Source organism: Microtus oregoni, unplaced genomic scaffold (assembly GCF_018167655.1).
Source record: "Microtus oregoni isolate MIOR12 unplaced genomic scaffold, Mior012 000012F_ref0000307, whole genome shotgun sequence".
NCBI lineage: Eukaryota > Metazoa > Chordata > Mammalia > Rodentia > Cricetidae > Microtus > Microtus oregoni.
In genome coordinates this window covers 13,555,070-13,581,961 of record NW_024543071.1, presented here as the reverse complement: position 1 = coordinate 13,581,961, position 26,892 = coordinate 13,555,070, and the positions used below count along the sequence as shown (strand labels likewise).

Here is a 26,892-nt window from a genome sequence, read left to right as displayed (position 1 = left end):
CTGTTCCTGCCGTGCTGTGTTCTGCAAGGCAGAACACGACTGGACTCACAGTCCATGCGGTCCCCAGGCTTTTGCAGCCATGAGGGGAGCATTTACTGCATGCTAGTGGCACTGACTGGGTTATCTCAGGGGGTCCCTTTCCCCACCACCATGTACTCAGCATTAGATTGCTAGAGACCAGAAAACAGAATTCTAGAAGCTGCACAAATGATCAAAACACCTCAGGCGACAATGCCTGACTCCAGAGTGTGACCCAGAACAGTCATTACTCATTACCAAGACTGCTGTGTGGGAGCTTCCCCTCCTGGGAGGGAGCGCTGGAGGTGGGCCCAAGGCTGGTCTATTGTAAGGCATCAGCTCACGAAATGATGCCTAAAATGGGGCCCATTTATTTAGCAGACTGGCAAGAAGCAGGGGCTGGGATAAAGGTGGGGTTCACTGATTCCAACCATTAACACCTCCCTCTTGCCCTGATCGGGATGTTCCATCATCCCAGAGCAATGCTCTCCCTACCATTATGGGGGGCGGGGAGGGGGGGAGGAAGAAAGGCCACCAGCTGGGAACAAGCAATAGCAGGTTGGGACCCAGGGCCACGGTCATCCTAGAAAGTGAAGAAGAACAGGGTGGGGAGGACCCAGAAGACAGAAGATCCAGGATCACAGAGACCCCAGAAGGGAGGCCACCTGGAGAGGTAGACAGTGTAGGCTCATTTGAAACCTGGGGATGCTGTTGTAGTCTGCTTCCCCATGCATCATATGCAGGGGAGTCTATATCACCTGGGTAGAGCCCCTCCCCCCTTTCAGACAGGATCTCACTATGCAGGCCTGGTTAACCTTGAACTCCCAAAGATCCTGTCTGCCTCATAAAAATGTGTGTGTGCATTTTATGTGTGGTGTATGCAAAAATGTTCACTGCAGCAAAAAAATAAGGACAATAAGTTCCCTGATTTTGAAAGTTAGATAAACTGAGCTCACATGTATGCCTGCGATGACAGGTGGACCGCCATAGGGAGCTTACCCACAGCAACCCTCTGCATTAGGAGTGCTGGGAGTGACAGTCTCTGCTTCTTGGGTGAAACCTTCTTCGGTAGCATTAATAGCTCTCCCTCTACTAGGGTCCCACATCCTCAGCCTCCCCATTGGCCCGGCTTGGCCCACACTTCCCAATCATGCAGAAGCGTGACAGTCACTACTCACTCTTTGGGGGGGTTGACATCCTCAGGCCGTGCCTCAAAGAACCGAAAGACTTCATCGCACTGTGAGATGTGGGGAGGCAGGCGGACAAGTGCCTGTGAGAGATGAGGACAGAGGTCATTAGAACTGAAATAAAAAATCCATCAACCTATTCATCCAATAGAAAAACAAAAGCCAACAACAACAAAGATAAGAATATCTAGAACAGTGGTTCTCAACCTTCCTAATGGCGCCACCCTGCAATACAGTTCCTCACGCGTAGTGACCCTCAACACAAAAATTGTTTTCATTGCTACTTCATAACTATAACTTTCTTACTTATGAATTATAATGTAAATATTTTTGGAGAAAGAGGTATGCAAAAAGGGTCGTGACCCAGAGGTTGAGAACTCCTGATCTAGGGTTAGGGAAGACTCAGGAGAATGGGGACTAGTGGGCAAATAGTCCTGGGTTCTGTCCTCAGCGTTTTATAAACTGGCGTCCACCTGTAATTTCAACATTTGGGAGGTAGAGGCAGGAGGAAGAGAACTTCAAGGTTACCCTTGGCTGTGTACTTTTCAGGTCAACCTAGAGTAATGAGACTTTGTCAAACAAAACAAAAAACAAACACTAGTGGGGCGTGGTGGTGGCGCACACCTTTAGTCCCAGCACTCAGAAGGCAGAGGCAGGAGAATCTCTGTGAGTTCGAGGCCAGCCTGGTCTACAAAGCTAGTTCCAGGACAGCCAGGACTACACAGAAAAACCCTGTCTCAAAAACAAACAAACAAAAACAAAGAACAACAGACCAAAAACCAATGATCAAACCACCATCAATCAACTGATGTCAAGGTGGTACGTGTCTCTAATCCAACATTTAGGAGGCAGAGGCAGGAGGATCTCTGGAAGTCTGAGGCCTGCCAGGGTTACGTAATGAGACTTAAATCCCATTATGCCATCCGGGTGTGAGGACCTGAGTTCAAATCCTCAGAACCCCCATCAAGCTGGATTCTGCAATCCTAGTACGCCTATGTTGAGACAAGAGAGTCCCCAAAAGCTTATGGATCAGCTAGCCTGGTGCATGCCACAAAAGAGAATGTAAGGCAAGGATTGACACATGAAATTACCCTGACCTCTACACACATACTGTGACATGCATGAGCCCCCATTTACACACGCAAACATGTACACTCATACATATACACGCAAATGCACGTCACACACACACACACACACACACACACACACACACACACAAAGACCAAACAATAACAAACCTAATCTGATGACAATCAGTTAGCTAACCAATCATCCAGCCGATAATTTAGTAACCATGTGTGGTGGTTTAAATGACAATGTCCCCATGGGTTTTGGCGTTTGAATACTCGGTCCCCAGTCAGTGGTATGGTTTGAGGAGGCTTAGGAGGTATGGCCTTGCTGGAGGAAGGGCATCACTGGGAGCCAGTTTTGAGCCTTCAAAGCCTGGGGACATTATCAGTTTGCTTTCTCTTTCTGCCTGTGGTTCAGGATGTGAGCTCTCAGCTTGCTACTCCAGCCACCACGGCTCCTGCTCATGGCCACGATGAACTCTTATCCCTCTGGAACTGGAGGTCCCCAGTAAACCCTTCCTTCTATAAGCTGCCTTGGTCATGGTGTTTTATCACAGCAATGGGAAAGTAATTAATACACCGTGTAAACAATTAGCAAATTAAACAAGCAGTTAATCAGGCAAAAACAAAACAAACAAACAAAAACCCAATGAGCATTGAGTTCAGATTTCTGATCGACAGGGCTGGTCATTCCTCCCCAGGCCTGAAGGAATCTCATCCTACAGAGTGTATTGGGCTCCTAGCCTAACAAGGCAAGGCTCACCCTCTGCAGCCCACAGGCAGGCCCAGACCCTTGCCCTCACAACCCTCAGCACCCATGGCGACACAGCCTGTGCCACTGGGTCATGTCTAGACACTGACTGCGGGACGAGCTCTTAGTGACAAGCTGAGAACGGCCACAGAGGACAACAGCAATGGAGGTGAGATGGAGGAAGGGCCCAGAAGCTAAACTCTAAGGAAGGGGAAGCTGCGTGAAGGCAGCGTGGCCCAAGTGCAGGGGCGCAAGGGAATTGGGAGAGGCTGGACAGGCCTTGTCAGAGTCGGGCTCATGGGAGACTGGAAGGCTTCTTAGGAGGCTGTGTTTGAAGGGTGAGGAGAAAGGGACTCCCATGATGATTGAGGCAGGCCAAGAGGTCGGCTGTCCAGAGACAGCGAGTCTCCTGCTGAAGCAAGAGCTAGCAGAGCTGGTACTCCACAGCCAGCACGCCTGGGAGCCCCGGCCGGGACGGAGGCTGGGCCCTCAGAATGGGAGAAATACTAGAATAAGTAAAGACCCTTGGATTAAGCAGACAGGACACAGTCAAAGTAGAACGGAGGATAAGGCCAAAGGAACCTAGGACTGGCGCCAGGAGGAAAGAGAGAAGCCCAGGTTGGGGGAGTCCATGGATACTCAGAAACTAAGACAGCACATGATAAGGAGGCCCTGGCCAACATGGAGACACTTTGTGACATGGTGGCGTGTCCCCTAACTCCAGGCCGGGATCTACTTCAGATGCTCCAGCCGGCTCCCTGCTAGCCCAATGACCTTCCTGAGCAGCCATGGAAATCCTCAGGCTGGTCCCACTGCTACACTACACGAGGAAGGAAGGTTTCAGTGAGAACACTGCCCTGGGACCCTGTGGGGATGGGAAAACTGTCGGAATAGAAGCCTTGCACAGACAGGGGCTTTAGCCTGTTCTGTTGATAGTGACCTAGAGCGGAAACTCAGCTAGCAGCTGAATGAATGAACAGATGAACGGAAGGTGAGAAAAGAACAGGACTTCGTGTCCAGAAGCCAATGCCCAAGAACAGCGAGACAAGAGCAGGCCCAAGAAAGCACACTCGGCCGTGGGTGGCCACAACCGGGTTACAGTTGGGGAAAGAGAAGCGTGGTTTTATTTTCTGAGTTGGTCAGACAACCCATGTCTATTGCCCAGCACCAGGCATTCCAAGAGGCACTTCTCCACGCCAGATCCACGCCCAGGCAAGATGGGGCGAGATTAGACAAGACCAGACCTTAGCATATGAGAGAATTTTGCTATCATCCCTTTGCAGTTAACTCCCAGCCATTTCTTCCTGGAGCCTGGGGATTTGCGAAGGTCTCCAAGCTCCTGCCACCAACCTGGAAGCGGCAAAGAAAACTGAATTTTAATGAGTAACAACTCAGTGCTGGGCACCGTCCCAGATGCCAATTCCTCCAGCCCTCCTGACAGCAGAAGGTTTCTCGATGTGTGTGTGTGTGTGTGTGTGTGTGTGTGTGTGTGAGAGAGAGAGAGAGAGAGAGAGAGAGAGAGAGAGAGAGAGGAGAGACCCTCTGGAGAGCAGAGAGAGAGAGAGAGAGAGAGAGAGAGAGAGAGAGGAGAGAGAGACCCTCTGGAGAGCAGAGAGAGAGAGAGAGAGAGAGAGAGAGAGGAGAGAGAGACCCTCTGGAGAGCAGAGAGAGAGAGAGAGAGAGAGAGAGAGAGAGAGAGAGAGGGAGGAGAGGAGAGAGACCCTCTGGAGAGCACATCACTTGACGCGTTGCCTCTCTCTCTAGCGGGGAGACAGCAGCTGTTGTGAGGAAGGAGCTGCCGACAGAGTAAGTGGCAGGATCCGTGTCCCAGAACTCAAAATGGGTATGACAGGTAAATCCAGCCCCAAAGGCCACCAAGTTCTCACCTAACCTATGAGACACATTCCGTGTGTTCCCCAAGGCTGGATGGGGAAAATATGATTAAAAGAAACAGGGAGGGAGGCAGGAGAGAAAAAGGAAGGAGAGTGGTGGCCAAGTAAGGATAAAAGGGCTCCTTGTGGGCAGGCAGAGGTTCCCAAGTTTTAAGGGTTCAAGCTAGGCAGAACCAGGAACAGCTGTCACTAGGTCGAGGCTGTGCACAGTAGTGACCACGATGACCTCAGAGAGACAGGGCCATGGAAAGCAAGTTTCAGCTGGCCAAGCGGACCCTGAACCCCACCAGACACCCTATGAACAGAGGGCTCTTCATGCCGCAAGACAGTGAGTGGTGTCTGGGGCAGGGGACACGTGGGCCACAAAGAAGTCTTTCGGTGGAATGACAGTGGCATCTTGACTGAAGAGGGAGCCAGCAGGGAACTTGTCAAGGGTTCGCCATGATTGTTGGCGGACAGCAGAGGCGCCCAGCCTGCCCGGGTCTAGCCAAAAGCACGCGGCACAAGTGGCTGGTGCCAAGTGGCCTGTTTCCAGGCCATACCAGCACTGACACTCCAGAGTCTGAACCCACGCTTGGCCACGCTGAGCGAGGTAGGGTGGGGTCGGGGTCCAGGTCATGGGTTCTGTCACTGAACATTTACATGTCATTTGGGAAGTTAACCGAGCAGCCACGGTGTGAGCCCTGGCCCCGCTGTTCCCAGGCTGCACTGGCCCTCTCTGAGCTCAGCACATCAGATTTGGTGGTGTAACTGTCACTAGTAAAGAGGTGATGAATCTGGGGAGCCCAGCACAGTGTCTAGGCTGGCACTGAGCAACCTGTGGGTACCTCTTAGCTGTTCCATCATTGCCATCCTTCAGATCAAAGCAACAATGCACGAGCAAGGGCTCCAGAACATGTTGGGAGCTTCTGACTACCTCAGCACCCCAGCCATGTTTGCTATGTGCCCCTGGGCAGGACACGGCATCTCTCTGGTTATCAGTTCTTCCAGGATTCAGAAAATGTCTAGTGCTGGGATCCCAGACTAAAATGACTTCCATGGGAACGTATGAGATGGTGCCTTGAAGGTCCTGTCTTCCTGGCCTTGGCCATGGCCACGGCCATGCTGGTTAGCACAGCAAAGCCTCTGAGTAGTCCAGCGGGAATGTTGCTGAGGCCGATCTACCAGCAATAAGAATACTCTAGAATGTTCATGTGCTCGATCGACTCTGAAAGAAAGGATGCGACCATGATTCTAATTCTATAGAAGAAACTAGAGTGCAGAGGAAAAGAACCTGAGGAAAACAGGGGGACAAGCAGCTGGTCAGTCAGGAGCATGCCTCTGTGTCAGGGGCCTGTATCCTGATCTGGGCTTTCCGCTTCTGGCATTCCTCTCTGGTATCTGCGAAATGTCCTGAAGGTCCTTCTAATTGTAGGGCCAGTGCACAGTCATTAGTGACATCATCTGTCTGACCTGTGGTGGCTGGGGCAGTCTTTCTATAAGGTATGACCCAGGTGAGCTCAGAGGGTTGACCTCAGGCACTGGCCAAGACAATGAGTCTCACACCTTTGTGTCCAGGCAGGAGGGAGTCAGTGGAGGGTGTGCAGAGGGAGAGGGGAGTTGGGAATTTCTGCCCTTGGGCAGCCCAGACACCCTCTGCAGCAAGATTGCAGTTATGAAGTAGCAAAAAAAGTAATTTTATGGTTGGGGGTCACCACAACATGAGGAACTGTGTTAAAGGGTCATAGCGTTAGGAAGGCTGAGAACCACTGCACTAAGAGGAGGTGAAACACTCCATCTTGTGTGGAGCTTTGAACACAGGAAGCAAACAACTCAAAGACTTCAGGAAGTCCCTGAAACTGATCAGCTCCACTAGGCTCCTCCCTTCCCTAAGCATATAAGTTGTAAGGACGACGCTTCCTGGAAGAAGTGTGGACCAGCCAAGCTGCCTGAAAGAGGCTCAGATCAACTGAGCTATCTGGAAAGAACATTCTTCAACTTGTTAAGCTTCCGTGGGCTATCCACTTCTAGCTTTTGTGAACTGTCACCATGCTGGGATGGGCTTTGGTGATGTCTTAAGTCATTTCTGCTCCTGTAAGCGACCCCTCACTCGTGATCCTGCAAGTAGCCCCACTAAAACTCATTGGTCCACAAACTTGGAGATGGGTGCTATCCATATTTTGGTCTGTTATCAGTTCCCTTTCTGGGGTGAGTGGAATTTGTTCAAATCTCACAAAGGACAGTGTCACATGACACTGAGGCAGCAGGTTGCTTGTAAGTTTGAGACAGACATGGCCACACAGTGAGGCCCTGCATCAAATGGCGAAGAAACCAAAGGGCAGCTGTAGACAAAGCCTAGGTGTGGAATGAAACGCACATGGTTTTGGCCATGATGTCGCTGTTGGCATTGACACTGAGTAGTGACAAATTGTACTGTCTGACGGCAGAGCTGTGGAAAGCACAGGGTGTTGGGAGCACTAGTATCGGTGGCATATCTCAGTTACCTTGGAAAGATCAGAGGGCTTCTCAGACCTAAGCTTGATTTCTTCTGTTGTTTGCAGGTTTGTTTGTTTTTGCTTTGGTTTTTTGAGACAGAGTTTCTCGGTGTAGCTTTGGCTGTCCTGGGATTTGCTAGACAAACAACATTAGCCTCAAACACAGAGAGCCACCTGACTCTGCTTCCTGAGTGCTAGGATTAAGGGCGTATGTCACCATGCAGGGCATACCTCAGTTTTCTACTTCAGCAGGATTAAAGGCCAGCCGCCGTGGCTTTCCGACACATTCGTCAAGTCCTGCTTGAGAGGTGTCAGATGATCTATCTGCCAGCCTGACTCTGGGCTTCTCCCATCAGGGGGGAAGATGCTGTGGGCTTCCTCCTCTGGCTGATCTACAATCAGCTGCAGATGCCTCAGGCTCCACAGTTCAGAGTAGGCTGATCTGAGCCATAAGTCACAGCTGGAAGGCTTCCTCCTCCCTCTACCCCACCTCCCCAGCCCTGCTCATTTATTCAACTTAAAGCAATAAAAAGCTTGACTGTACTAAGCAGTTTAGAATGGTAAATGCCCTTTAAAGAGAAGAGAGGATATTGATTTGAAGAAGAGTGATCTCTAATTTAGGGCCATTCAATCATGGTTTACAATGAGGAAGAACATGTGACCCAGGCCAATCTGGACAAAACTCAGACCTGGCTTCAATGGGAGTCTTCCAGGAAGCTAATGACCGGCAGTTCAGGACTCTATTGTCATTTTAAAATCGGAAGGATTGGTTATTTACTCATCTACACAGAGGGTCTCATAGCTCACAATGCAGTTGAGGCTGACCTTAAACTCTTGGGTCTCCTGTCTCCACATCCTAGGTGCTTGAGTTACAGGCATGCGCCACCATGCCAGGCCTGACTTAAACATTTGTGCTGCCAAGAATGAGTTGTTAATAAAATATTCGGACATAAAATGTCTTGTTTACTTTTAATTTGACATTATGACCAAGAAAATTTATAAAAGAAAGCATTTAATTTGAGGTTCGCTGTTCTAGAGGGTTAGTCCGTGACCTTTGTGACTGGAAGCATGGCAGCAGACAGGCATGGTGCTGGAGCAGGACCTGAGAAAACCACCGTGAGGCAGAGAAAGAGAGCTATCTGAAAATGGTGTGGGTTTCTGAAACCTCAAAGCCCACCCTCCATGACACACCTCCTCCAACAAGGTCACACCTCTTAACCCTTTTCAAACAGTTCCACCAACTAGGGTCAAAGTAGTCAAATATATGTGCCTATGGGGTGGGAGGAGACTTCTCATTTAAACCATGGCAGAAAGGGCCCAGGAGGAGCTCAGCATGGGGACAGCATTTCGTGAGTCACTCCACAGCGCTGTCAGGGGACCGTGGTTTTCATTCCCCTTTTTCAAGGTCACAGAGCTAGTGAGGCTCTCAGACTAGACTCCCGCTCTTAAGTTTTGGATAAAACCTGCCATCCTTCCCTCCCTAGAATTCTTTATTTCAGGATGGCCTGAAAAAAAATATATATTATATTTATTCCATCTTCCTGCCTCTGTCTCCTGAGCATGAGAATTATAGGTGTCACCATGCCCAGCCTCCTTGGGATTGTGTGCGCATGTTTGCATACATGCATGCTTCCGTGTGCATGTGCAGGGATGAGAGAAGGACATCAAGGTGGGCGTACTATTCTGTCATTCTTTGTCTTACTCCCTTGAGTCAGAGTTTCTCACTGAATCTAGAACTCACTATTTTTCTTTTCCTAGACAGCCAGCCCCATGGATTTTCTTTCTTTCTTTTTCTTTTCTGTTAGTTTTTCGAAAAAGGGTTTGTGTAGCCCTGGCAGCTGTCCCGGAACTCACTTTGTAGACCAGACTGGCCTTGAACTCACAAAGATCGTCTGCCTCTGCCTCTGGAGGGCTGGGATGAAAGACTTGTATCACTACTGCCTGGCTCCCGTGTATTTTTCTGTCTCTGCTCTCCTCAGTATTGCAGTTACAGGTGCATGAAGCCACATCTGGCTTTGTGCATGGATGCTAGGGATCTAAACTCAAGTTCTCACGCCCTCTTCTGGCCTCCATGGGCACTGCATGCACATGGTGCACAGACACTCCAATCAGACAAAATACTTATACACACAAAATGAAATAAAAACAAATTTAAAATACTTTCAATATTCTCTCTTCCTCCCCTCCTTTCTGCGTGTTGTACATGTACCATGGCACATGTGTGGAGGTCGGAGAACAACATGCAGAAGTTGGTTCTCTCCTTCTACCACAGCCGTGTTGAATTACCCACTCCATGGCACGTGCCTCTACTTGCCAGCTCCTCCCCTGGAATTCCCGAGTCACATCCACAGCAGGTAGCATAAGCTATCTGTTTATTTGTTTTTTACTTCTTAGAGATTCTGAGCATCAGACCCAGGGCTTGGGGCATACTCTACCATTACACTGTTTCTTTAACTGTTTTGTTGTTGTTGTTGTTTTGAGACATGATCTTGTTATGTATTCCAGTCTGGTCTTCAACTCACTATTTCCCTGCCTGTCTACTAGGATTATAAGCATGCACCTCCATGCCCAGATTAAAAAGTAATTCTATTTCTATTAAAGTCAGTGGTATCAAGAATAACAGTAAAATATCTAATGCTCTTTGTTTATTTTTATTGTTTATTTTTGTACTTTATATTTTTATGTATTTATATGTTTGTTTGTTTTCTGAAACAGGATTTCTCTGTGTAGCCCTAGATGTCCTGTCCTGGAACTCTCTTTGTAGACCAGGCTGGCCTGGAACTCACAGAGATCCACCTGCCTCTGTGTCCCAAGTGCTGGAATTAAAGGTGTGCGCCACCACTGCCCTGCATATATTATTTTTTACTACTACTAGGTATCAACTAGGTATCAAACACACTAGGCAAGTGCTCTATCCACTAAGATACTCCTAGCCCTTTACTTGTTTTTAATACTTTTTTTTTTAAAGAAAGGATTTATTGTATGTGTTTGGGTGTTTTGCCTACGTGTGTGTGTGTGTGTGTGTGTGTGTGTGTGTGTACTACATGCATGCAGTGTCTGTGGAGACCAGAAGAGGGTGCTGGATCTTCTGTACTTCTGGAAGTACAGAAGGTAGTGAGCTGCCATGTGGGCTCTTGGAACCAAACCCAGGACCTCTGCAAGAGCAATGGACACTCTTAACTGCTGAGCCGTCTCTCTAGTGCACTTTTAAATACATTTAATTTTCTTTTACTTATTTACTTGATACAAGTGTCTATGCTCTGTGACAGTAACAGAAGACACCCGCTGAACGCTTCCTCTGAACCACATTCCACACACACCTAATGCACTCCAGGTCACTCTGCCTCCACGATGGAGGGACCGCCCTCTTTCCTATGGGAGAGACTTGGAAACAGAGGCTTATGGATGTGAACTAAGTTCATACAGCTAGACAGGGCTTTGAGCACAATCTGTCTGGACGTCTGGGTACCAACAACACTAATGAGTATCTTCCGGGAAGTCTTAGACTATAATCAGTATAAAAGACAGGATTTGAGGCCTTGAGTTCAGAATTAACACCATGACCCCCAAACAAAACAAACAAAAACATAAGCAGAAAGACAAACAGGCTCTGCTTTATGACATATGTTGGTTCTGCCTGGTCTTTGACATTGGTTATTTAGATGTTGTGCACACACACATACACAGAGAGAGAGACACCAACCAGAGAACAAGAGAGTATATTGACATCTATTAAAACTTGTGTGAATAAACAAATGTGTATTCCAGATGTCACTGTGCTCAGAACTGATTCAAGCCATACTCAAAAGAAATGAAAAGAAATAATCCTCCTACCGCCAGCAAATACCACGCTCTGGTCCCTCTGGCATTTAACTCCTAAGCTGGTAGAGAAGGGGTTTGACCAAGTATTTTATAAACATGGAAGGCTTCTGAAAGGGGCAAAGCCTAAGCTATGACTCCTAGGCCGACTGCTCCAGACAGTGGTCCAGCCTCAGGAGTGATCCCTCCCAAACAACAGTCACCCACAGCCCAGCCAGGAAACACTAGGCCGCAAGTGGGTTTTGTACAGACATCTTCCTCCAAAGGTGGACGAGGCCTGAGGCCAGCCCCTTCCCTGACCCCAATCTTACCCTGCAGTATTCATCGATGGGCTTCAGCCTCTTCACCGCCACGTCCCGGATGTGGCTTCTCCGGAAGAGGATCTTGCCTGGAAAAGAGAGTCTAGTGAGCACAGCGGTTCTGACTGAAGTTGCTATAAAGATCCTCTCATCCCCTCACCTCTTGGATTTCCAACTGGCCCCCACCTATACCACCTCAGTCAACAAAGCAAGAGAGAAGCTCTCACCTCTGTTGGGGGGCAGGAGGCGCCCAAGACTGAGGCCCCATGGCCTCTCCCTGGAGGCTGCCATCTTGGGCATCTATGAACAACCTGGTCACCTCACCTTGTCTGGGTCTGTGGCGGGATCAATGCCCAATGTTAGGGTGTGGCTTTCTAGTGACCTCACATATAAATCTGAGAAGAGGCCCAACCCATGTGCTATGTTTTGTCTTCTGGCCCCGCCTTAAAAGATCAGCATTCCTTCCTGCTAGCTCGGCAAGGGTTCCTATTCTTAGCTTAGGTGGGTGGCTATTTCCAGGGTGAGACAAGCAGCTAGAAACTACAGCTGTTCCCATCGGACAGTCCCCTGGCCTCTCAGAACACAAACCCTTCAGTCATTCAGGCTGGGACATCCCACAACAGGTATGGGCGAGATTGACAGGAAGTCCCGGTCCCTCAGGTCTTGCTCAGTCATGATGAACAATCGGTGTGTTCAGTCATAACAAACGCACGCTGATCACGAGGACGTCAACACACGGCTCTTTTCTGGCCTATTAAATACAGCTGGTTCTCCCCCACGGTCCCTATGCTGGGGACTGAACCCAGGACCTCACATACACTAGGTAACATTACTGAGCTCCCCCCCCCCCCACTGTCAAACTTAGAATCTGAACTCACTAGTCTGATGCTCATGGCCTTCCACATGGACACTTCTGGTCCCAGTGAGGGTCAGTGTGTGGGGTCAGTGTCCATCCCCTTTTCAGAAGGCCTTGCTTGAATATGACATGAGCTAGGAATTATCTTTCTCGTTTTAGAATATCCACAATACATGACCCATTCCTAGGGCACCTGGCTCACCCTTCTGCCAGTGATAGCATAAGTGACAAGACACACCAAAGGACCCGCGGGGCCTGTAGGTGACAAGGGTACCTAGAGCTGTGACACCTTTCTGCTGTCCCCATCTGCCCCACTGTCCTTTGGAGAAGGCCTCCTCATGTTAGGCCTTAATGCCAAAAAGGCTAACCACACCCCCTGGCAAAAGGTTAGTTAGCAGGTGACACAGGCTAATCAACCAGAGACCCAGTGATTGGCTGAAGCATGGGCAAGACCTAGTCTGAGCCAATGAGGTTCAGCCTTGAGCCTTCTCTTTAACACAGTGGCTCATTTGGCTAGATGAGAGCCTGGCGCCCCCAGTGGCCAACTTTATTATCGCTTGAGAAGGAAAACAGCCTGGCGCAGTATGCGCTCAACAAATGCTTCTGGAGTGACAAACAGCCACGAGACCACCGGTGAGGGTGATTCACAGTGCTTCCAGAGAGGCCTGGGTAGCTGACCTCCCTCCCTCCTATCACCGAAGCTGCACCCCAGGGCACCCACTGTGCCACTTCTGGCTAAGAGGCCTCCTTCAGGTAGAGTCCAGCTGTTTCCCCAAGCAGCCTCTGGCAGGGAAAAGGGAATGTAGGGGACCTTGGGACCTGCTAGAAGAGGCTGCAGAGGCCTCTGACCTCCCTGTCACCGCAGTGCTGGTCAGTCTGCATAGGTGGAACAGGACCGCCAGAACACTGAGCCTGTGTGGCCGGCTTCTCATTCACACAGCTGTTCCATGCTGGGAGCCTTGCTCCACATCTGGTGGAGCACAGCTCACCCCCCACCTGCTCCCAGGACCCACCTAGCATGTGCTGTCACCCAGTAGGTGCTCCAGTAAGAACCTCCTGGGCACGCTCACTCCCCATCCCTACCTGAGCATCAGCCCCAACGCTTCCCTTCCCCCATGCTCTCAAGTCAGATGTCTGGGCACTTGCAGACAAGAACTCCACCATGGGGTTCCCTTGCCAAGAAGCCAAAAGGTGACTTATTAAGAAAGAGTGACACTCCCTCATAGGGGAAAATGTCCTCCATGTCCCTGCCTTTTGGCTTCTTATCCCTTTTGGTTGCCTGTCACAGATGTATGTGTGTGTGGCTGGCAGATGTTGTGTGCACAGCAGCCTTTGCCATTAAGCTGACGCTTGGTGTAGGGAGACCGCTCTTGGGACTGATAAAAAGATGCGTGTCCCAGGGCTGGAGTTTGGGGCTCCCCACTGGAGCTAGCTGCTTGTAAGACCAGCCAGACTCTATGACACCAGCAGTCTAGAGGTGCCCAGCAGAACCCTGAAGGCCCATGAGAAATAGAAGAAGCTGGGGCAGCCTAGAGAGGCATCACCCTACACAAGTGGCACTCCTACCCTTCCCATCCTGTGAGAGGACAGAGAGAGGGAAGGAAGGAGATGTGGGGGTCATCTGGCTTTCCTTGCCAGCCCTCATCCCAACTGCACCCCTGAAGAAGCCTTGTCCTGCAGGGCTGTAGACAGAACTAGTGCGGAAGATGCATTTCAGGCCTCCAGGAAGTATAGAAGCTCGCAGAGGGATGAGGTGAAGGGAAGGAAGACTCCACCTGGGGAAAGCACTTCTGGCTCCAGAAGCGAGGCCACCCGGCCATGGGTGACGGCTCATATCCCCTCACCAGCCCAGGGGTCAGCTACTCTGAGGCAGAACAGTTTGCAGTTAGCTCCTCTGAACCCCAGCAGGGTGGCTCTCTTGAGCAATGCCTCTTTTTTAGACTTGGGGCTTTGGCACAGTCAGCCCACAGGGATGAGGGAGGGGAGGTCTGGAAGAGATTCAATGGTTTTGACTTTTCCATGAGGAATCCAAACCACACTGGGAAAGCCAAACCCGGGACCATATTAAAGGCAAAGAGGAAAAGGAGGGGGAGGAAAATCCCCATTAAGGAAGCCGAGACCGCAGGGCATTAAAGGCTGCTTGTAAAAGTCCTGCCGCCCCTTTATGGCAGCCTTGGCTGCTGCCTCTCTTCAAAGCTAGGGGAAGGCGCCCCAGAAATGTGATAAGCGTCATAGGATAGATTACACTCCGACCTGAAACAGACCCAACCCAACAAGACTTAACTCGCTCCTGGAAGTCAGTAAGAAGCTGGAGGCACTGAGCACCCAGCACTGTCTGGGAACTGAGTGTGTGTGATGGTCCCTGCCTGTGACCCCTGCTATTCGGGGGCTACACTGAGGAGGTGGGGCCTCAAACAAGAGTTCTGGTTCCCCAGCAGCTATGTGACCTCCGTGCTGGGACCTCTGCACTCGCCACTGGAACCTAAGCTCTACAGACTCTTGAGATGGAGCCTTAGTGGTGTTGGGGACCCAAAGGAGGCAAAGGGGGGGGATGATGAACAGTAACAGCAGCTGCAGGGTTGCTGGGCTTACTTGACCAATCCTTGCAACAACCTTGAAGCAAGTATTTATTTAAGATTTAAAACATTTAAAAATTATGTGTATGCAAGGGTCTATGTGCTGCACACTCATACACATGCACGCACACACACACGCACACGAGTGTGACATTGCACATGCACACAGGCAGAGGTCAGGTGAGATCAAGGGACAACCCTCAGAAGCTGGAGTCAGGCTTAGCGACAAGCACCTTTTCCACTGAGCCATCTCAACCACCTTGGTCTCCTCTTGAGACCCTCCACTTACTCACACAGCCAAGACCCTTTCCAAATGAGGGCTGTATCCACAGGGTCCAGGGCTCAGGACTTGAACACATATCTTGGGGGGCGGGCAGAGTGGACCCACTCTAGGGAGTTACAGGAGAGAAGCTCTCAAATGTTGGGGTTATAGGTTTGTGTCCCTACAGCCAGTTTCTGAATGGCTGAGCCTCAAACTGGGGCTTTGCATACGCTAGATGAGTACTCTGTCCAGCTCCTTGGCTTCTACACTCAGGGGTACAGCAGACATGTAAAAGCCAATCGTTTCACCATGGACTGGGTGCGATGGTGCATGCCTGTGACCCCAGCATTGGACACCAGAGTCCCAGACCAGTCGGGGTGACAGAGTAAAAAACCCTGTTTCAAAACAAAATAAACTCTTAACTTTGCTGTTGCCCTAGCTCACACAGCTAGAGGAAGGGCTGTGGCATTGTGTGTGTGTGTGTGTGTGTGTGTGTGTGTGTGTGTATGTGTGTATGATGATTTTAGCACTCAGAGCCAGGCTTAAGGGGAAAAAAGTTTTAAAATTTAGAATCACTGTTGGGTGGTGGGGCACACCTCAAATCCCATCACTCAGAGCAGGAGGCTGGCAGATCTCGGAGTTCAAGGCCAGCCTGGTGTATAGAGCGAGTTCCAGGACAGCCAAGGCTACACAGAGAAGCCCTGTCTTGACACCCCACCCCACCCCACCCCACTCCACCCCACAAAAACAACTTAGGACCACCAAGCTGGAGATCAGCTATGATAGCACTACACTCTGGACACAGTATGCTTTCTGTATGTAAGCCTTCTCGTCCACCCAGGGGGACGGACCACTGCCTGGAAAATGGATTCGAAGCAGCACAGGGACATAGCACTGTCAAACTAGGCGAGGCTGAGTCACTTTCGGTGACTAGATGAATCCTACAGAGCCAACCTTTGAGTCTGTCTCCTTCCTTCCCTTCACCGCTTGCTCCCTCTTCCTTTTTATGTTTTTGAGCTGGTCTGTCCTCAAACCCCTGGGCTCACGTGCTCTTCCCCTCTCAGCCTCCCCAGTAGCAGCTGGGTCCGCACTGCTCTGTCCACGCGTGTTTCCAATTCCTAGCATCCGGAACAATCTTATGTTGTTGTGGTTGCTGCTACTGAGACAGGGTCTCACTCTGTAGCCCAGGTTAGAACTCACTATGTAGCCTAGGCTAGCCTGATCTTGATGGTAATCCTTGTAATCTTGTCTTAGCTTCACAGGTGCTGGATTACAAGTCTGTGCCCAGCTTCAGAATAATACTATTCTATTTTAAATTTCCTACATTTATTCATTGTGCATGCACGTGTGTGTGTGTGGGGGGGGGACAACTTGCAGGAGTCAATTCATATTTATTCACTGTGTGTGTATGTGCATGTGTGTGCACATATGTGTGTGTAAACCAGAGAACAACTTGAGGATGTCAGCTCACTCCCAGAGGGCACCACTTCTCCGACTGGCCTCCCTCCTAGGATTCCTGCAGAAGGGTACGAGCACAACCCTCACAGATGTGTGCTTAGGGCTCAACACAAGGCCTTGCATAGAGCAGGCAAATAATTGGCTTGCACTAAATGCTGCAATCACTGTACTAGTGGGTGTGTCCATACAGTCTTGGTCTGGGCATCTCTCTCATTTATACACACTTGTCTATGAACACACACTCTCTCCTCACATATTGGGGCTGCCACCTCTGAGGCAAGGGCCAGACTCATCCTCCAGGACCCAGACAGAGTGGGGCCAGAGAGCCTGGTTAATTGACAGGCTGGTACTGAGGCCAAGTGTCCCTGTTCAACTCTTCCTGGGCTGGGGTGTGGTGGGTGTGGTGGGCAGTGGCTCTGCCTCCCAGTGGGAGCTGGGGATAAAGGGCCCCATTCAGTTTGGTTGCCTCAACTCCACCCCTGTGGGGAGCTGTCCTCAGGAGGGGGGGGTGGAGAAACGCTGGCCAAGGCTTGCTGGCTGCCTCTCCTTGAAGCATGGCCCACAGTGTGGGGGGTAGCTGGGCCAGGAACCAGGCTACAAGGACACTGAGGGCCACAACAGAAAGGCACAGCCTTTTGGGGCAGCGGATGGCAACCCTTGCCCAGCAGTGACCTGAAAGGCCTTTGTTCACTACTGAACTGCTGGGCACTGGGAGGGTCTGTGTGAGTTCCCTTATGCAAGGAAACCTCAGGACCACAGCGAGGCCTGGCCAGTCAGAGGGGAGTTCACTTGGCTCTTCTGAGATGGGGCATCCTCCCAAAAGGCTGCTTCTCTGAGGTCCGACTCAGAGGGCAGAACTGAGCCCTGATAGCCAATTGTTCACAACCTCCAAACCCATGGATTCCACCCCATTCAGCAAGGGTGTGAAGGTGCGGAGAAGACAGGCCAGGGGCGTGGACAGGGCTAGGTGCTGTGGACCAGGCTTTCCACTGACTGTTATTTGAGCATCACAGCAAACTACAACTTAGGTAGAGGGACTGTAGTTATTTCCATTTCACAGGTGGGTAACTGAGGTTCTAAAAATGAGTGGCCTGCCGCAGGTGACATCCTAGCAATGGTGGAGTCGGGATTTGTAGTTCGCCTGCTCATCTCTGGACTGAGGGACCTGTGCTTTTAGTTCTTTTATCATGTCTCTTCCTAAACCCGATGCTGCTTGTCTGCTTGGATGGCCATTGCCCTGGAGGCTGGGATGTGACAGTGTCCAACACAGCCCCTACCTTCAGAGAAGACATGCACACTTGAGACTAGCCTCGGTGGGATTATATGGGAGGGAGCTAGGAGAAGTAGGAAGAATGTCCCAGCCACAGACAGGAACCCATCAGCACCCCAGTGATGAGAGGGACCAGACCCATCTGAGAAGCTGAGAGAAGTCCAAGGTGGCTGCAGAGTGGGGTACATTTATGTTGAGGATGGGGGCGCTAGGGTAACCCCCAAATTGTGGGTCATGGATAGGGTAAGAAGAAGCTGAATGGGTAGCAGCTTGATCACAGGGACCACACAGGGCAAAGTGATGTCACTGAAGTACACTTCAGAGACACACGAATTCCTGGGCTTGGAGACTAAGGATCATTTCTTTGTTTACTACACTGCAGACAGAACTTGGGACCACATACACATGCTAAAAAGGCACTGTGCTGAGCCACTGTCTCAACATATTAAAGATACTTGTTTTTAGGTAGGCTTGCTCCAAGTTGGCCTCTATCCTCCTGCCTCTGTCTTCTGAGCTCTGAGATTACAATCATGAACATCATGCCTGCAGAATCAGTTTTTACCTAAGAAGACAAAAGTACGTTCTGAGTTCTTTTTCTCATCTGAAGCTTGAGGTCAGGGCCTGAGGGAATAGGCCCAGTCCTGTCGTTAGCTGGTTGACACTACATGAGCTCAATCTATGGTCCTGCCACTGTCCACGGGGCCCCATGGATCATGGGGATAAAAACTAAGAGATCAAGCCAGTGGGTGGTGGAGCACGCCTTTAATTCCAGCACTTGGGAGGCAGAGGCAGTCAGATCTCTATGAGTTTGAGGCCAGTCTGGTCTACAGAGTGAGTTCTAGGACAGCCAGAGCCACACAGAGGAAGCCCTGTCTCAAAAAAAAAAAACCATAAACAAAACCCCCAAGAGACCCCAGTAGCCATCGTACATAATCCCTCACATTCTTAGGTCAAAGCTGAGCTCAGAAGTTCGTGGCTTGCCCAGCCTCACAAAGCCAGCGAGAGACCTGACTCTCACTGTACTTAGAGGCTACACTGCCCGGGCACTCCAGCGTGGCCATCTTTCCTATGTCAAAATCCTATCCCAGGCCTGGATAGTGGCTCAGTGGTTAAGAACATTGCCTGCTCTTCCAAAGGTCCTGAGTTCAATTCCCAGCAACCACATGGTGGCTCACAACCATCTATAATGAGGTCTGGTGCCTTCTTCTGGCCTGCAAACATACATACAGACAGAATATTGTATACATAATAAATAAATAAACATTAAAAAAAATCCTATCCCGATCCTCACCCAGCATCCAATGGCACTACTTCAGAGAACCAAGGGACCCATCCAACCTGGGCCGTCGACCCTAGGTTCCCACCCACTTCATTCACAGCATGAAATAAGGCACAGCTCTTGCTCTCTACAAAACCTCATGACCAAAGCTGAAGAGACTAAAGCTCAGAGCGAGCTTCTGGGTGTCCTTAAGTCACACAGCCAGCTTGACTGGACGATTGGCAAATCCAGGTCCAGGCAGTAGGGCTCAACTGTATGTGCCTGCTCACATGGCTGACGGGTGCCAGGGCAGAAGACGAGGAGGATGTCCTAGATCAGTGAGAGAGAGCGTCACCAGGCCCCACTTGCACGCTGGAAGCACCCAGCAGACACTGCCCTGACTGATAACCCACACTCACAACCACGCCTGCGTGGTTTGTGGTCGCCTGCTGTTTGGCCAGCATTCATGGCTCCAGATATTTGAGGGGCACCATTACTTATACACTACATTTCGATTTCTATTTTCAGTCAATTCTTGCTAGCCTCAGCTGCTTTCTCCCAAAAGACACAGAGGAATGGAAGAGAAGAACTCTTTGTCAGAAGTAAGTCAGGGGCAAAGGTTAAGGTCAAAGCCTTGGCTGTGTGTGCCGTCTTTCAGTAGGAGCCTTCTGCAGGAAAACACTCAGGACAAGAGGGCTTTCTGCACCTTTCAAAGGAAATGGGAGTAACTGGGGACAGGGATGAGGGAGGCACAAAGCTGGCCTTATGCGGAGGCAGCCACATTCTGCCAGGATGGTCAGATTCGAGGCGAGGCTAGAAGACCCCTGTTTCCCTGAAATGTTCTTCCTTTTGCATACGATTCCATCACTAGGCACTTTCTCCTTTGGTCTCCATGGCTTTTAGAGGAAAGTCAACTACAATTCCAATCCTTGTATTTCACAGAAACGGGAACCCAGGCTGCGCCTGCCTTATGTCATCTGGATGAATGGGAATCACAAAGCACAGGAGCCCATGCTGGTATTAATACAGAAACAACGGGCCCACAGCCTTTCTGTTTGAGGTCTAGGAACGAACAAGTAAAACCAAGAATTGAATATTTCCCAAGCTTCTGTTTGGTGCCACAAATGGAAATTTGGGGGATTTGCCATTAGGTAGAAAAACAATGGTCATCCCACAATAAATCTCTGTTTAGGCGCAGTATTTGTGGTGTTATTACATAGTTCCTTTACAGACACAGATTTCCAAAATCAACCTACAGGAAGTTAAGTATTTCCTGTGGGGCACACTATACCTGCAATTTGAGAATCTGCCACTAGGTGGCCAATAAAAGTAGGTTAGGTTGAGTGACCCTCAACAAAACTGCAATCTAGACAAAACCTTTACTGTAGGTAGTAGTAAAGCAGCCTAGGTCTGAAGCCAGCTCTGCCTCTCACTAGGGAGTGGTCATGGGAAGTCATATGCCCTTCCTAGCCTGTGAGTCTTTATCTACAGATTTATGGTCATTAAACTGAATAATATGATTGGCTGAACCTCTCTGTACATCAACTAGGGAAAATACACACTTACTGAATCCTTTGACATTAATTTTCTCTTATTTAAAATTGCTTAATTGTTTTTTTTAATTTACAGGCCCCATCTATAGTTTCTCAGAAGGATCTACAACTTTTTCCATACAGTCAATTCAAATAAAACAAAACAAAAACAACAGTCACATGCTTTGGACAGCAGCTACCCTTCATCTTGCAGAATGTACCTGTCCAGTAGGCAAGAACGTCCCACTACCCACTAGGTCCACTGAAGCCATACTCATCCAAGTATTAACCTTGCAAATTCAGCTTTCAGAGCAGAAGTACAAGGCCAGTTGGGTGGGTCAGGCCACCACACTGACAGCTACTCCCTTGTCCCAGATGTCTTCCGGGGCTTCTTCATTTTGTTGCTCTGTTTGCATGTAGTATTACTACCTATTTGTTTATTTGTTTGTTTGAGGCAGAGTCTTGTGGTTACAAGTATGCACTATCATGTTCATAATACAGCAAAAGAGATTCCTTTAAATTTTCAGCCTATTTTTCTGTTTGTTACTGCCCAAGAACCCCACAACAGCCTCCTCTCCCTTTCAGCAGTGCCTGAGCGAACGCTTAGGTCTGAGTCACTCTCATGTCATGCTGCTGATGGCTCAGTGGGTGAATACACTTGCCTGCAGGTCAGATCATCCACGTTCTATCCTTGGGATCCACACAGTGGGAAGACACGACCCCTTCAAGCTCTTCTCTGACTTCCGCATGTCCCCTACCGAGGGCCTGGGGACTTGGGGACTGGTCTCACTCCCCTCTTCAGGGGGGTGCGGAAGCCAAGGTCTTATGAAGATGGGAAATGATGCTGAGCCTGATCTATAATCTTCCTGCCTCAAACTCTCATGTGCTAGGATTACAGGTGTGCACTACAACATCTGGCTAGTAGGAGAAACTTCTAAAACAATTTAGAATTTCTTCTAAAACGTCAGCAAAATTCCTGGCTCTACACTTCCCCCTGCCTTGGATCGGAGGGAGAGAGTTCTGACTCACCGCTAATGGAAAAGTGTGGCGGGACCTCAGCATCCTCCTCCTTAGGCTAGTGATGAGGAACAGGTGACCATGCTGTTACTCATGACCCCACCCCACTGAATGTAGATCCCATAAGCAGGTAGGCATCTCTGGGATGTGTGAGGACACCAGGCCAAGACATAGTCCTCATCAAGTTGCCACCTGAGGCTCTCACCCCTGCCCCATGCAACTCTGTTTTGACTCAGGGATCAATTTGCCTTTGCTGGCTCAGTAGTTTATACTACATGAAAGGACTGATAGCTAGACACCACAGTGCGTTAAAGATAAAGCAGGAGGCCCATCAAGGGGCTCTGCGGGCCTTGAACCAGTGTCTCTCATTCCTTCCTGAGCTCCTGGTAAGATCCAGTCCTGATTCAGCAGGTGGGATGGAGACCGCGTTTCTAACGAGCTCCTATATGATGCCCCAGTTGCTGACTACATTCTGAACAGCAAATCCTCCAACACCTAAGAACCCTGATTCCGGAAGAAGATTCTAGAAGGCTGTGTTCACACAGTCAGAGAGCAGGCTCACCACACTCACCATGACATTGTGGGTGTTCACCATGCCTCACTGATGACTTCCCACTGACGCTGAGCCACACTGAGGGTGCAGAGGTGCCAAGGGGGGCTGACCCATGGTCATAAAGCTAGAAGGAGGCTGAGCTGAGATTTGAACCCAAGTGTGTTGACTTTTAGCTCACCCCTCCCCGCCCCCGTGCTGAAAGACCACACAATGCTTGCCTATTTCTGCTCATCCTCCCCAACAAAGTGATCTTTTTCATCAGACCAGCAGTGTGGAGTAGGAGCCCAGGTGTCAGGGCAGATCTGAACCCAAAGCCTGCTTGTTTCTTTGAGGCCCTTACAGGTTCTGTTATGGATAATGGTTAGGGGAAAAGCTAAGCAAAGGAGATTAGACTCAGAGTTCTTGTTCTGAAAAGAAAGAAAGGGGAAATGCTGTGGGATAATGTTCTTGTACACTGTGAAGATTTGTCACTCATATTAGTTTAATAAAACGTTGACTGGTCAGTAGCCGGGCAAAAGTATAGGTGGGGCAACCAGACTAAAAGAATTCTGGGAAGAGGAAAAGTAGAGGGTCAGTCAACAACCAGATGCAGAGGAAGCAAGATAAGAATGCCTCACTGAGAAAAGGTACCAAGTCATGTGGCTAAACATAAATAAGAATTATGGGTCATTTTAAGTTGTAAGAACTAGTTAGTAATAAGCCTGTGCAATATGCCAAACAGGTATAATTAATATAAGCTTCTGTGTGTTTACTTGGGACTGAATGGGCTGTGGGACTGGGTGGGACAGAAACTTCCATCTACAAAGTTCTTTCTCATTAAGGTGAAACCTGGTTCTTTATGCTTTGGCCCAGTGAAAAACGCTATGACCTCTCTTTTCTTTGGTGGAGACAAGCTAGGTGTAACAGCCTGGCCCAGCCCTCTCCTGGACTCCTCCCCTGTCTTCTGGAGGCACAGTTAGGTGAGCAGACTCCATCTTTAGGTCATGCAGCCAGATAGCCTAAGGCTTTTTGGTGGATGTCAGAGCTGGGATCTGTGGAGAAAGAGAGCTGTAAACTCGCTGGTGAGCGTTTCCAGGTCTGATGACTGTACTGCTTGATGTCAGGCAGCAGAGACTGACTGATGCATCAGTTTATAAGGTAGGATGGGCCTCGAAGAGCCAGCTCAGACCCTGTCAGAAGGGAGCAAAGGCAGGGGCTATGTCTTTGGACTGGGTCTAGTTAAGGTGACTCAGGCTAGCTTCAAACTTGCTACATAGCTTAAGGTTCGATCTTCTTGCCACTCTCTCCTGAGTGCTGGAACCATAGGCATGGACCACCACGCCCAGTATATGCAGCGTAGCAGATCAAACCCAGGGCTCTGGGCCTGCTAGGAAAGCGCTCTCAGCTGAGCAACATCTCCACAAAGCATCTCCCGAATGTTCCAAAGGAAGTGACCTCCTGAGGGAGACGGGAGGAAGATATCTTCTCTCCCTTTATGGTGAACACAGGGGTAGGCCTGAGAATGGGACCATTGTAAGATGCTGGTCAGGGCTGTCTCTGACAGACAGGTCAATGACATCATCATTCTTGACCCCGGATATCTCCACTTGCAGCCCATAGCCCCTTCACTGATCCTCCCCTAATAGATACCTGAGAACTGTCTTCTTCCTTCATTTCGACCAAGCCCTCAATATTTGCCTGCCTTGGTCACCTCCAGTCTTCCCACCTCTTGTATAGCAGGATATGCCAGAATGAAGGATCCTTTCAAGACAGAAATCTGTCCTGTCAGCCCAGAACATCTCACCGTATGGGGATAAGTCTTTGGCCCTTAGTGTGACCTCTGAGAACCTGTTCTTCTCAACCCAGTGGAGGTCACCAACCATCTTCCCCACCCTGCACTCCGTGTGACCCAATATGGCAGGCTCATATCAGCGCACATCTGCCCTCATGGACTAATGAAGCCTAGCCTCCTCCTCCTGCTTTAGTTTCCTTCTTGCCTCTTCATCACTACGAAACCTGGGCTGAGTAACGGACCCATCTAGCACTTGAATGTGAGTTTGCTGACACAGCTGTATCCAGGGACACTGCTATCTCCAAACACAGAATGAAAAGATTTGACCTGGTAAAAGGACGCAGGGATTACGGAAGGAAAGTCTTTATTTCCAAGGTGAAGGGCATGTGTCGGGAAGGTCATGAGTGTTACTGAGGCCTGAAGTCACAGCCCTCACTTTTGGTGATGTTGTCAACAAGCAAGGGAACTGCTGAGAGCTCTGGTTAACAACGTTGTGTTACGGACATGGGTGGAGCCTGGACTGGAACCCAGGGCTGTTTCCTGAAGGTCAAATGACCCAGGCTGCCTGAGGCCGCAGAAGTGTGGACTTCTGCTTTAACCAAAGATTTCTGGAGAAGGGTCATCAGAGATACTCCAGACTATGGATTTGGGGCAGGTGCTCAGGAGGTCAACTCCTTTCTGAAAAGGTCTCTAAGCTAGGGAGAAAAGAAAGAAAATTCTGACAAAGTGGCTAGTTTTTCCTGGCTCTTAAATGTGGAGCTATGGCCGAGAGAGGGCTTGGGGCCTGACCCACATTCACGTACAGGAGCAGAGAGGGGCCCTGTGAGGCTACCACCGCAGAGAGACCTGGGGGTTCTGGGGCTGGAAGCGGCTAGGGCTAGTGACATTGACAACACACACTCTTCAGGGGTGACCTTCTTGGTCCTGTCTCCTGTCTTCCCAGCTCTCTCTGAGGTCAGCCGGCCTGACCCCTTCTCCACTGGTTCATGCTACTATGCACCCGGAATCCTTAGCCCCTCAGGTCACCGTTCTCGCTGTCCTCATAGCCTATGGTCCCTGGACCCTGATCTTCCCATGCCTGGCTTAGTCCAGATGTCACCTCTGCAGAGGCCCTCCTTGGCCAGCAAACCTCAGACATCTTGGGCCTCCTCACTCACACTCCTTTTCCTTTCTGGTTCCTGTCACTATTGGAAATTGTTCCTTTGTCTGCCCCCATCCCCCATTGAAAGATAAGCTTCCTGTCAACAGCGGCCTGGCCTCTTGTTCTCAGCTGTATTATCGGTGCCCACGGCTGGTCCCGGCACACAGTGTGGCTTGATAAATACCTGTGGCAGGAAAGGAATGAGTGAGCACAGCTCTTCCATGCAGCGTTCAGAGCAGTACGCTCACAGCAGGCCCTGGGAGCCGCTGGCCCCAGATTACAGAGTGGGAGCTATGATTACAAGGGGAGACCCAGCATTCCCAGAAGGATGGAGGTGAGCGGTGCAGGCCTGTAATTTTGTTGATTTTTTTTTTTTATACCCCAGTATTCCCAGAAGACACTGTCTGTCATAGCAACATCAGAGAGGTTTGTCTTTTTGCCATCTGAGGTTACTATTGGGGTCCAGAAACTTCCCACACCCTCACCCTCAGGGACTGCGGTTCCCTGCCAGAGCTCAGTCATCACTTGCCCCAGTTCCCAGATCCTTTGGGGAAAGGCTTCTTAGCCTGGTGCCTGGTGGCAACGGAGAGGAACACCTATGGCTGAGCAAGAGGCCAGCTCTCCCTGAGCGAGCTAAAAAACCATCCCTTCCCCCTGCTTCCTCTGGTGTTGAACAAACACCGGATCTTCTGCAGAGGGCTCCGTGGTCAGGGAGAGGAAAGCCTTATGTCACTGGTTCGCCAGGCTCCACACTGCCTCTTCATTAAGGGACTGCTATGTCAACGGTCGGTCACCCGCACAAAAGAAGTAAGCAGCCTGCTGTCTAGAACTACAGTCCTGTGAGGGGCGAGGTCAGCAGGCTGTCTCCAGGCTGTTGGCCCCTGCCTTGAATATGGACATGGGGTCACTCTGTGGTCCAAGTCATTCCATAGCTCCCTATCTCATCCGCCTGGGGATACAAAGGGCTATGGGTAGGGAAGCCCAGAGAGGTAAACTGAGGCCAGCACAGGAGCACAGAGAGCCCTTACGTGGAAGGCGAGCTAGCATAGCCTTGGCAGAGGAAGCACAGCCTTTTCTGTCCCACTGTCTGGCTTCTGAGGTCCCCGGGCCCCCGTCACAGTAGTTTGCTTTTTACATCAGCAGCTATATAAACTCTGCTCTGCAATGACCATTTCCTCCCGAGGAGGCTCCTCGGGCCAGCAACTCAGGATACACAGGAAACGGACTCCAATCCCAGGATGGGCAACAGGAGATGGATTTTCCACAATAGTCTTTTAAAACAAGGCAGAAGGTTCCGTATAAACAGTAGGCTGCACCAAGAGGCTGCAGACGCAATCACGACCGGTCCAGTACCAAAGCACTCTGCCCGCCCCTCCAAGAAGGCTCCAGAAACACTTGGGAGACCACTGCCCCTAGCACTCTGATGTTGCCACAGGTGGAGGCCTCCCAAACAGGCAGCTAGGCTTCTTTGTTTTGGGTTATCTTCCCAAAGGTAACAGCCTGGATGCATCTCTCTGTGGTGAAGAAGCAAGTTGGCCTCCTACCTGTAATAAGAGATGCAGACTCCCCAACGTCTGGGCTCCCTTCCTGTACTGCACCCACTGCACGTGCAGGTCATGTTCTCCACCCAGCATGTCGACTCCAGGGAACTTAGCAGGAATGAGAACAGATGGAGGCATGCCACC

The 26,892-nt window shown here is 50.1% G+C and overlaps 1 protein-coding gene across 3 annotated transcripts in view; it reads right to left on the bottom strand.

Annotated features, from left to right (window-relative positions):
- Window positions 1–26,892, bottom strand: part of Sh3pxd2a (SH3 and PX domains 2A) — a 204,057-nt gene that overhangs the window by 97,587 nt on the left and 79,578 nt on the right. For all 3 annotated transcript variants that reach the window (XM_041662211.1, XM_041662213.1, XM_041662212.1), the window contains exons 4-5: window positions 11,526–11,602; window positions 1,197–1,288 (exon numbers count right to left, since the gene is read on the bottom strand). In XM_041662211.1, the coding sequence (XP_041518145.1) occupies window positions 1,197–1,288; window positions 11,526–11,602 (169 nt within the window). The remainder of the gene's footprint in view (window positions 1–1,196; window positions 1,289–11,525; window positions 11,603–26,892) is intronic.